Here is a 12,812-nt window from a genome sequence, read left to right on the forward strand (position 1 = left end):
TGTACCAGGAGACCCCCCCCCCCGGGTTCCGTTCCACCTGGTCCACGTTGGATGATACGGGGGGTCCGTACTGGGTGATATGGGGGGGTCTGTACTGGGTGATACGGGGCGGTCCGTACTGGGTGATACGGGGGGTCCGTACTGGGTGATACGGGGAGGGGGTCTGTACTGGGGGATATGGGGGGGTCTGTACTGGGGGATATGGGGGGTCCGTACTGGGGGATACGGGGGTCCGTACTGGGTGATACGGGGGTCCGTACTGGGTGATACGGGGGGGTCCGTACTGGGTGATACGGGGGGTCCGTACTGGGGGATACGGGGGAGGGGGTCAGTACTGGGGGATACGGGGGGTCCGTACTGGGAGATACGGGGGGTCCGTACTGGGGGATACGGGGTGGTCCGTACTGGGAGATACGGGGGGTCCATACTGGGGGTTACGGGGCGGTCCGTATTGGGGGATACGGGGGTCCGTACTGGGTGATACGGGGCGGTCTGTACTGGGTGATACGGGGCGGTCCGTACTGGGTGATATGGGGGGGGGGTCCGTACTGAGTGATGGGGGGGTCCGTACTGGGTGATACGGGGGGGGCCGTACTGGGTGATACGGGGGGGGTCCGTACTGGGTGATATGGGGCGGTCCGTACTGGGTGATACGGGGCGGTCCGTACTGGGGGATACGGGCGGTCCGTACTGGGGGATACGGGCGGTCCGTACTGGGTGACACGGGGGGTCCGTACTGGGTGATAGGGGGCGGTCCGTACTGGGTGATAGGGGGGTCCATACTGGGGGATACGGGGCGGTCCATACTGGGGGATACGGGGCGGTCCGTACTGGGTGATAGGGGGGGTCCGTACTGGGGGATACGGGGGGGTCCGTACTGGGGGATACGGGGGGGTCCGTACTGGGGGATACGGGCGGTCCGTACTGGGTGATACGGTGGTCCGTACTGGGTGATACGGGTGGTCCGTACTGGGTGATACGGGGCGGTCCGTACTGGGTGATACGGGGCGGTCCGTACTGGGTGATATGGGGCGGTCCGTACTGGGGATACGGGGGGTCCGTACTGGGGATACGGGGCGGTCTGTACTGGGGGTACGGGGCGGTCTGTACTGGGGGATACGGGGGGTCCGTACTGTGGGATACGGGGCGGTCCGTACTGGGGGATACGGGGCGGTCTGTACTGGGGGAGACGGGGGGTCCGTACTGGGGGATATGGGGCGGTCTGTACTGGGGGATACGGGGCCGTCCGTACTGGTGGATACGGGGGGTCCGTACTGGGTGATACGGGGGGTCCGTACTGGGTGATACGGGGGGGTCCGTACTGGGTGATACGGGGCGGTCCGTACTGGGTGATACGGGGGTCCGTACTGGGTGATACGGGGCGGTCCGTACTGGGTGATAGGGGGGGTCCGTACTGGGTGATAGGGGGGGTGTCTGTACTGGGGGATACGGGGCCGTCCGTACTGGGTGATACGGGGGGTCCGTACTGGGTGATATGGGGTGGTCCGTACTGGGTGATACGGGGGGTCCGTACTGGGTGATACGGGGGGTCCGTACTGGGTGATACGGGGGGTCCGTACTGGGTGATAGGGGCGGTCCGCACCTGCCGAATTCCATTCAAGGCCATGAATCCTTTGCTGGTGAAGACGGCGCCGTTAGCCGACACTAACACTTTGACTATTCGGTGGGTGCTGACCATGTACCGCAGTCTGTCCACGGTCATGTTCATGATCATGGTCTGCACCTTGTAGACCTCGAGCCACTTTGAGTGGGTGTCCACCATAACGAGGAATGTTGCCCGCTGAAATGGGATGCGGGACCATGGTTTTCCCGGTGACTCCCAATGGTCCATCAGCACGGCTGGACTGTTGGTGTGAATCAGATTGGTGCCAACAGCGTGGGGTTTGACCCTTCTTCTGGTTAGTGTGAATTGAGGACCTGCCTCCTTGTCCTACCCAGGCTGGAGGTCACGGTGCTGGTGGTCGGACTTGTCTTTGGGCAGAGAATTGAAGAAGGAGAACAGAAATCTATCAATCTCAGATGTGAAATTAACAATAGATCAATTACCATTTGTGGAGAAGAGTTTCCAAACTTCAATCGCCCTGTGTTTAGAAATGTTTCTAATTTCACCCTTTATTCAGAGCATTAATGTCCCACAGTGCTTCTCAAGACAGTAATTAACATTAAGCAGCATGAGGTGACAAAGGAGCAGATGATCTAACAGTTGATGACAGAAGTTGAGTTTATGGAGAATCTAAAGGACGAAAGCAAGATGAGGATGAGAATTTAAAAATGGAGTCATTGCTTTCCAGGAGTTGGTGCAGGAAAGCGAGCTTGGGTGACATGGAGCTGGTGCGAGTTAGGACGCAGGCAGCAACGTTTGGAGGACCACAAATTTCCTGAGGATAGAATGTGGGATATTCTGTATGGGTGTGTCATGTGAGAGTACCTTTACGAAATAGGGGTTTATAAATAGCTGTCGTGGATGTACCTTTAAGAATGGGTGTTTATTAGTGATGTCAGAGTGTGGGTGGAGCTGGGCTGCCTGTCTGCTTTTACTTTCACTTTGGGCTCGCAGCTACAGGGTGTGTTTAGTTTCGTTTTAGATTTGCCGACGCTGCAGTCACAGCAAGATGTGTAGGAATCTCTCCAAGCTTATGAATGTCCATTTGGTGATTTCAAAATGGTAACTGCTCTCAGTAGAGAAGTTAAACCTGATGTCTTTCTGTAAAAAGGGTTCTTTTGTCTTATGGATGTTGCTGGGAAAGATTAAGAATTACTTATAGAGTACTGTATTCTTTGGGGGATTTATTGCTGTTGATAGTTGTTAAGATATTAATTGTGGGTTTATAAAATATTAACTGATTTCATAAATAAACAGTGTTTTAATTTAAAAGTACTGTAGAATTCTGTTGCTTCACGTCTGCAGAGTGGGCCCGTGTGCTCCCCATAGCCACAATCTATTCAAAGTTGTGGGTTAGGTGAACTTCATGATAGACTTTGGGGTTCTCTAAACCCTGGCCCATAACAGCTGTATCTCTGCATGGGTGGAACGTTTCCAACTAAACCATATGCAAGAACATTTATATTAGATGTTGATGGTGTGGCAAAGATATCAGCACATATCCTGTATCCTTTTCCTTGGGGTCTCACTCCTCCCATCCCAAACAGTCAAGGATGTTCTTTGAAAGATCAGTTAGTAGCACCGGTGGGGCTTCAGTTCATTTGGTCCCTGTTGCTGAACTGCAGTCATGGGTTTAAAGCCAGCAGACATTATCACTCTTGGGGACCTTTCATTCTGCAGTTGCAATCAAATTTCCTTATTCTGGTTTGGGCTTGGGCCCATTCTCAGGTTGGGTGAAAGCGAGCCTGGGAACCTGGGTGTTCAGGGCTGTATGGACAGAGCAGACAGCCCTGTAGACACCATCTGATTTGACTGACGTGTGCTTGGGAAAGATACATTCAAATATTCATTTCTATCTTTCAAACTTATGTTTTTAACCACCTGTGTGACCACTTATCTTTAAGTAGCTGCATCCTGTTCATATTTTTCCATCAGCTCTTTAAGAGATGCTGGTTCACTGGCTACCCACCTGCCCAGCAATCGCACCCTACCCTGCTCCACTCCGCTCCACCCTACCCTGCTCCACCCACTCCACCAAACCCCGCTCCACCCACTCCACCAAACCCCGCTCCAACCAACCCTGCTCCACCCAACCCCGCTCCACCCAACCCCGCTCCACCCTACCCTGTTCCACTCCGCTCCACCCTACCCCACTCCACCCAACACTGCTCCACCCCACTCCACCCAACCCCGCTCCACCCCACTCCACCCAACCCTGCTCCACCCCACTCCACCCAACCCTGCTCCACCCAACCCCGCTCCACCCAACCCCGCTCCACCCAACCCTGCTCCAACCAACCCCGCTCCACCCAACCCCGCTCCACCCTGCTCCACCCAACACTGCTCCACCCAACCCTGCTCCAACCAACCCCGCTCCACCCAAACCCGCTCCACCCAACCCTGCTCCAACCAACCCCACTCCAACCCAACCCCGCTCCACCCCACCCCGCTCCACCCAACCCCACTCCAACCAACCCCGCTCCACCCAACCCCGCTCCACCCTGCTCCACCCAACACTGCTCCACCCAACCCTGCTCCAACCAACCCCGCTCCACCCAAACCCGCTCCACCCAACCCCACTCCAACCAACCCCACTCCAACCAACCCTGCTCCAACCAACCCCGCTCCACCCAACCCCACTCCACCCAACCCCGCTCCACCCAACCCCGCTCCCCCCAACCCTGCTCCACCCAACCCCGCTCCACCCAACCCCGCTCCACCCCACTCCACCCAACCCTGCTCCACCCAACCCCGCTCCACCCAACCCCGCTCCACCCAAACCCGCTCCACCCAACCCCACTCCAACCAACCCTGCTCCACCCAACCCCGCTCCACCCAACCCTGCTCCACTCCGCTCCACCCTACCCTGCTCCACCCCACTCCACCCAACCCCGCTCCACCCCACTCCAACCCAACCCCGCTCCACCCAACCCCGCTCCACCCAACCCCGCTCCACCCAACCCTGCTCCACCCAACCCCGCTCCACCCCACTCCACCCAACCCTGCTCCACCCAACCCCGCTCCACCCAACCCCGCTCCACCCAACCCTGCTCCACCCAACCCCGCTCCACCCAACCCTGCTCCACTCCGCTCCACCCAACCCTGCTCCACTCCGCTCCAACCCAACCCCGCTCCACCCCACTCCAACCCAACCCCACTGCACCCTACCCGCTCCACCCCACTCAACCCATCACTGCTCCACCCCACTCCACCCAACCCCGCTCCACCCCACTCCAACCCAACCCCACTCCAACCTAACCCCGCTCCACCCAACCCCGCTCCACCCAACCCTGCTCCACCCCACTCCACCCAACCCTGCTCCTCCCCACTGCACCCTACCTGCTCCACCCACTCAACCCATCACTGCTCCACCCCACTCCACCCAACGCCGCTCCACCCCACTCCACCAACCCTGCTCCACCCCCCCGCTCCACCCAACCCTGCTCCACCCAACCCCGCTCCACCCCACTCCACCCAACCCCACTCCACCCAACCCTGCTCCACCCAACCCCGCCCACCCACCCTGCTCCACCCAACCCCGCTCCACCCCACTCCACCCAACCCCGCTCCACCCAACCCTGCTCCACCCAACCCCGCTCCACCCAACACCACCCAACCCTGCTCCACCCAACCCCGCTCCACCCCACTCCACCCAGCCCCGCTCCACCCAACCCTGCACCACCCAATCCCGCTCCACCCAACCCTGCTCCACCCAACCCTGCTCCACCCCACTCCACCCAACCCTGCTCCACCCAACCCCGCTCCACCCAACCCTGCTCCACCCCACTCCACCCAGCCCCGCTCCACCCAACCCTGCTCTACCCAACCTCGCTCCACCCAACCCTGCTCCACCCCGCTCCATCCCGCTCCACCCCGCTCCACCCTGCTCCACCCCACACCGCTCCACCCAACCCTGCTCCACCCAACCCCGCTCCACCCCACACCGCTCCACCCAACCCTGCTCCACCCCACTCCACCCAGCCCCGCTCCACCCAACCCTGCACCACCCAACCCTGCTCCACCCAACCCCGCTCCACCCAGCCCTGCTCCACCCAACCCTGCACCACCCAACCCTGCACCACCCAACCCTGCTCCACCCAACCCTGCTCTACCCAACCTCGCTCCACCCAACCCAGCTCCACCCCGCTCCATCCCGCTCCACCCCGCTCCACCCCACACCGCTCCACCCAACCCCGCTCCACCCAACCCCGCTCCACCCCACTCCACCCAACTCTGCTCCACCCAACTCTGCTCCACCGAACCCTGTTCCACCCCACTCCACCCAACCCCACTCCACCCAACCACGCTCCACCCAACCCAGCTCCACCCCGCTCCACCCCGCTCCACCCCGCTCCACCCCACACCGCTCCACCCAACCCCGCTCCACCCAACCCCGCTCCACCCCGCTCCACCCAACCCCACTCCACCCAACCACGCTCCACCCAACCCTGCTCCACCTAACCCTGCTCCACCCAACCCCACTCCACCCAACCCCACTCCACCCAACCCCCCACCCAACCCCACTCCACCCAACCCTGCTCCACCCACCCCGCTCCACCCAACCCTGCTCCACCCAACCCTGACCCACCCAACCCCGCTCCACCAAACCCCGCTCCACCCAACCCCGCTCCACCCAACCCCACTCCACCCAACCCCGCTCCACCCAACCCCGCTCCACCCAACCCTGCTCCACCCAACCCCGCTCCACCCAACCCCGCTCCACCCAACCCCGCTCCACCCAACCCCGCTCCACCCAACCCTGCTCCACCCAGCCCCGCTCCACCCAACCCCACTCCACCCAACCCCGCTCAACCCAACCCCACTCCACCCCACTCCACCCAACCCTGCTCCACCCAGCCCCGCTCGACCCCGCTCCACCCAACCCCGCTTCACCCCACCCCGCTCCACCCAACCCCACTCCACCCAACCCCACTCCACCCAACCCCGCTCCACCCAACCCCCGCTCCACCCAACCCTGCTCCACCCAACCCTGCTCCACCCCACCCCACTCCACCCAACCCCGCTCCACCTCACTCAACCCAACCCTGCTCCACCCACTCCACCCAACCCTGCTCCACCCCACTCCACCGAACCCTGCTCCACCCAACCCTGCACCACCCAACCCCGCTCCACCCAACCCTGCTCCACCCTGCTCCACCCAACCCTGCTCCACCCAACCCCCCTCCACCCAACCCTGCTCCACCAGCCCCGCTCCACCCAACCCCGCTCCACCCAACCCAGTTCCACCCCGCTCCATCCCGCTCCACACCGCTCACCCTGCTCCACCCCACACCGCTCCACCCAACCCCGCTCCACCCAACCCCGCTCCACCCAACCCTGCTCCACCCAACCCCGCTCCACCCAACTCTGCTCCACCCAACTCTGCTCCACCGAACCCTGCTCCACCCCACTTCACCCAACCCTGCTCCACCCAACCCTGCTCCACCACACTTCGCCCATCCCCGCTCCACCCAACCCTGCTCCACCCCACTCCACCCAACCCTGCTCCACCCAACCCTGCTCCACCCAACCCCGCTCCACCCCGCTCCACCCTGCTCCACCCAACCCCGCTCCACCCAACCCTGCTCCACCCAAACCCGCTCCACCACACTCCACCCAACACCGCTCCACCCCGCTGCACCCAACCCCGCTCCACCCAACCCTGCTCCACCCAACCCTGCTCCACCCAACCCCGCTCCACCCCGCTCCACCCTGCTCCACCCAACCCCGCTCCACCCAACCCTGCTCCACCCAAACCCGCTCCACCACACTCCACCCAACACCGCTCCACCCCACTCCGCCCAACCCCGCTCCACTCCACTCCACCCAACCCTGCTCCACCCCACTCCACCCAACCCTGCTCCACCCAACCCTGCTCCACCCAACCCCGCTCCACCCAACCCTGCTCCACCCAACCCCGCTCCACCCAACCCCGCTCCGCCCAACCCCGCTCCACTCCACTCCACCCAACCCTGCTCCACCCCACTCCACCCAACCCCGCTCCACCCAACCCTGCTCCACCCAACCCCGCTCCACCCAACCCTGCTCCACCCAACCCCGCTCCACCCAACCCCGCTCCACCCCACCCTGCTCCACCCAACCCTGCTCCACCCAACCCCGCTCCACCCAACCCCGCTCCACCCAACCCCGCTCCACCCAACCCTGCTCCACCCAACCCCGCTCCACCCAACCCCGCTCCACCCCGCTCCACCCAACCCCGCTCCACCCAACCCCGCTCCACCCAACCCCGCTCCACCCAACCCTGCTCCACCCAACCCCGCTCCACCCAACCCCGCTCCACCCAACCCCGCTCCACCCAACCCTGCTCCACCCAACCCCACTCCACCCAACCCCGCTCCACCCAACCCCGCTCCACCCAACCCCGCTCCACCCCGCTCCACCCCACCGCATGAATCAAGTGTTCTCCAGTGTGAGCAGAGAGTACGGTGAAATGGCTTCACAATGCATTAGAAATTGGTTTCACTGCTTGCTGAATGCTCTGTGCTTTTACCAAGGCAGCTCTACAACTAGGAACAGAATGCCCACCCAAATGTGTGAATGACACGTCCCAAGATTGCAGTTGATTTGTAAGAACGGGTGTTATTTTCAGCTTAAAACCAGCAGAGGGCAACCTTACCTCTCCAAATGGTCTTCCCCGGATTGGACCTGTGGCAATGTTTTCCTTGGATTGGGGGTTTGGGAATGGAGAAGGAAGGGAAACATCTTTGGATCAAAGCAAAACGCTACACTTTAAATCCTATCTAAATAGTTGCAGTAATTACATTTTCGCTGAGAATCGCTCAATTCCATTTGATTGGAATTGTGATCAGCTTCCTGTCATTACTCTCTGTACTGGGCAGATACAGTCAGACTCACTCTGTATCCGAACACAAACTCTCTGTACTGGGCAGATACAGTCAGACTTCACTCTGTATCCGAACACAAACTCTCTGTACTGGGCAGATACAGTCAGACTCATTCTGTATCCGAACACAAACTCTCTGTACTGGGCAGATACAGTCTGACTTCACTCTGTATCCGAACACAAACTCTCTGTACTGGGCAGATACAGTCAGACTCACTCTGTATCTGAACACAAACTCTCTGTACTGGGCAGATACAGTCAGACTCACTCTGTATCCGAACACAAACTCTCTGTACTGGGCAGATACAGTCAGACTTCACTCTGTATCCGAACACAAACTCTCTGTACTGGGCAGATACAGTCTGACTTCACTCTGTATCCGAACACAAACTCTCTGTACTGGGCAATTACAGTCTGACTTCACTCTGTATCCGAACACAAACTCTCTGTACTGGGCAGATACAGTCAGACTCACTCTGTATCCGAACACAAACTCTCTGTACTTGTCAGATACAGTCAGACTCACTCTGTATCCGAACACAAACTCTCTGTACTTGTCAGATACAGTCAGACTCACTCTGTATCCGAACACAAACTCTCTGTACTTGTCAGATACAGTCAGACTCACTCTGTATCCGAACACAAACTCTCTGTACTGGGCAGATACAGTCAGACTCACTCTGTATCCGAACACAAATTCTCTGTACTGGGCAGATACAGTCAGACTCACTCTGTATCCGAACACAAACTCTCTGTACTGGGCAGATACAGTCAGACCTCACTCTGTATCTGAACACAAACTCTCTGTACTGGGCAGATACAGTCAGACTCACTCTGTATCCGAACACAAACTCTCTGTACTGGGCAGGTACAGTCAGACTCACTCTGTATCCGAACACAAACTCTCTGTACTGGGCAGATACAGTCAGACTCACTCTGTATCCGAACACAAACTCTCTGTACTGGGCAGATACAGTCAGACTCACTCTGTATCCGAACACAAACTCTCTGTACTGGGCAGATACAGTCAGACTTCACTCTGTATCCGAACACAAAGAATGGGCTGCAATCTTTTCCATTGCGGAATATTCTCATTTCTGACTATGCTTCAGGCTTTGTCAATATTTGACTAATGTAATTAACTTGCTTTGCAAAGAGTCATCCAGACTCGAAATGTTAGCTTCCGTCTCTCACCACAGATACTGTCAGAACTGCTGAGATTGCCCATCATTTCCTGGATTCCAGCATCTGCAGTCATTTACTTTTATAATTAACTAATATTTTGTTGAAACTATTGATTTATGAAAAAGTGAACTAATATTTACCTGTAGCTATGGTAAATAGACGGACCAGGGATCTAATAATATTGCAATTAATTCTTCAACTTTAACTATTGTTTAAAGGGCAGCACGGTGGCGCAGTGGTTAGCACTGCTGCCTCACGGCGCCGAGGACCCGGGTTCGATCCCGGCTCTGGGTCACTGTCCGTGTGGAGTTTGCACATTCTCCCTGTGTCTGCATGGGTTTCGCCCCCACAACCCAAAGATGTGTCGGGCAGGTGGATTGGCCATGCTAAATTGCCCCTTAATTGGAAAAAAGATTTATTTGATAAAGTGATTTAATAACTATTTTTACTCTGTACTTTATTCTAAAATGAGAAGCTTCCCATTTAATTTCTCCTCTTCCTTCCTGAAGGCACTGACCACTGGAATAACTTTACAGGTTAAACTATCCTTTGGGGTCCAGTCCAGCATGCGAGTGTAGCCAGTGAATGCCGGCAGTCTCTCTGACCATAGGGCAAGATGGATGGGTCTAGCTTATCATTGGGTCTGAACAGGAGTACCTCAGTCTAGCTCAATCCTACCCTAACCGAATATTATTTTCCAATAAGCAGCTTTAGTTATATCCAAAGGTGCAGAGTTCATTTGCAACATTCCCACCTCCACTGTATCCCGTTCCATTAACCTGGCACAGGATTAAGCTTCCGCAGTTGTATGATTCAAGTCATCCATTTAGCAACTGAACCAGTACGACTTTATGACTTACATCTTTCTCGCTTCTTCGCCTTTTTTACATCAAGATATGTCCTGATGAATGTAGGGGAGCCTCTCAATGAAGATGAAGCAGAGCACATGATGAAAGAAGCTGATAAAGATGGCGATGGAACAATTGACTATCAAGGTTGGTTCAAATCGCAGATGTGCAGTGATTAGAAACTGTTAATGGAGCCAGGCTGGCACATGAGACTGAACTGACTCACAAATAACATTTCTTTTCTAGAATTTGTTGACATGATGACCGGTGAATCCTTTAAGCTAATCAAGTAAACAGCACTGAGGAAATATTTCCATCTGGACAGTGAATCACTTGTGCCACATCCAACAGACAACTGCACAACGGTCAACATTTACATCGAGACTCTTTACACCACGATTATTCGATATTTTTTTCACTTTGAGACCTTTCCTTGTTCTATTTTAAAGCATCGCACAGCTGTCATTTCACTTTTGAAAGTCATTTGGAACGATCCGGAAATATTCCGTTACATGGTGTCCAAACTGTCTCAAAGTGGGCTTCGATTCTTCAGTATTCCCAATTGTCAAGTATCTCCGCTCTCACATTTCTAATATTAAAGAAAAACACACATTATGGGTGGACTTTTATTACCCCATCTGTGTGTCTGTGTGTATCTGTGTCTGTGTGTATGTTTGCCTGCCTGTGTCTGTGTGTATCTGTGTCTGTGTGTGTTTGCTTGCCTGTGTATTTGTGTCTGTGTGTGTGTTTGCCTGCCTGTGTATGTGTGTATCTGTGTGTGTGTGTGTTTGCCTGCCTGTGTATCTGTGTGTGTGTGTGTGTGTGTGTATGTACCTGCCTGTGTATGTGTGTATCTGTGTCTGTGTGTATGTTTGCCTGCCTGTGTATGTGTGTATCTGTGTGTGTGTGTTTGCCTGCTTGTGTATCTGTGTGTGTGTGTGTGTATGTTTGCCTGCCTGTGTATGTGTGTATCTGTGTCTGTGTGTATGTTTGCCTGCCTGTGTATGTGTGTATCTGTGTGTGTGTTTGCCTGCCTGTGTATCTGTGTCTGTGTGTGTGTGTGTGTGTGTGTACCTGCCTGTGTATGTGTGTATCTGTGTGCGTGTGTGTGTACCTGCCTGCGTGTGTGTGTATCTGTGTCTGTGTGTGTTTGCCTGCCTGTGTATCTGTGTCTGTGTGTATGTTTGCCTGCCTATGTATGTGTGTATCTGTGTGTGTGTGTACCTGCCTGCATGTGTGTGTATCTGTGTCTGTGTGTGTGTTTGCCTGCCTGTGTATGTGTGTATATCTGTGTGTGTGTGTGTACCTGCCTGCGTGTGTGTGTATCTGTGTCTGTGTGTGTGTTTGCCTGCCTGTGTATGTGTGTATCTGTGTGTGTGTGAATGTGTGTGTGTGTATCTGCCAGCATGTGTGTGTATCTGTGTGTGTATCTGTGTGTGCCTACCTGTGTATGTGTGTATCTGAATGTGTATGTGTATGCTTTTCACAGTAACTTCATTGAAGCCTACGCGTGACAATAAGCGATTTTCATGCGTGTGCCCGTCTGTGTGTGTGTGTGGGTGACATTTTTCAACTCACTGACTGTCTCTATAAAATAATAATTAGCTTCATCTTTCCTGGATAGTGGAACTTTTCGACGCTGAACACCTTGATGCCAGTATATAAATCACAACTTGTTTCCTTAAAGGTGTCATTAAAATTAGATTTTTTTTTTTTTTTTATAAATTTAGATTACCCAATTATTTTTTCCAATTAAGGGGCAATTTAGCATGGCCAATCCACCTACTCCGCACATCTTTGGGTTGTGGGGGCGAAACCCACGCAGACACGGGGAGAATGTGCAAACTCCACACGGACAGTGACCCACAGCCGGGATCGAACCTGGGACCTCAGCGCCGTGAGGCGGTTGTGCTAACCACTAGGCCACCGTGCTGCCCTGTTAAAATTAGATTTAACTGTGCTGAAAGAAAATAAATTGTTAATATTATTTCTGGGTGATGGGTATCCATATCCCAATAGCCATTTACAATTCACAAAAAATAAGGTAGATACTTAATGGCTTGACAACACCTTCCAAGCCCACAACCTCTACCATCTAGAAGGACAAGGGCAGCAGACACCTAGGAAACCCACCACCTGGACATTCCCCTCCAAGTCACTCACCACCCTGACTTGGGAATATATCGGCCGTTCCTTCACTGTTACTGGGTCAAAATCCTGGAAATCCCTCCCTAACAGCACAGTGGGTGTACCTACACCCCAGGGACTGTAGCAACTCAAGAAGGCAGCT

General features: G+C 55.6%; 1 protein-coding gene across 1 annotated transcript; it reads left to right on the forward strand.

Annotated features, from left to right (window-relative positions):
- The first annotated feature begins 10,467 nt into the window (after positions 1-10,467).
- Positions 10,468-11,137, forward strand: LOC119950949 (calglandulin-like). The gene is made up of 2 exons (XM_038773962.1): positions 10,468-10,669; positions 10,769-11,137. Exons 1-2 carry the CDS (start codon positions 10,483-10,485, stop codon positions 10,813-10,815), a joined length of 234 nt encoding a protein of 77 aa, XP_038629890.1. The 5' UTR covers positions 10,468-10,482; the 3' UTR covers positions 10,816-11,137.
- The last annotated feature ends 1,675 nt before the right edge of the window (positions 11,138-12,812 follow it).

The sequence above is a fragment of the Scyliorhinus canicula genome, chromosome 16 (genome assembly GCF_902713615.1).
Source record: "Scyliorhinus canicula chromosome 16, sScyCan1.1, whole genome shotgun sequence".
NCBI classification, from domain to species: Eukaryota; Metazoa; Chordata; class Chondrichthyes; order Carcharhiniformes; family Scyliorhinidae; genus Scyliorhinus; species Scyliorhinus canicula.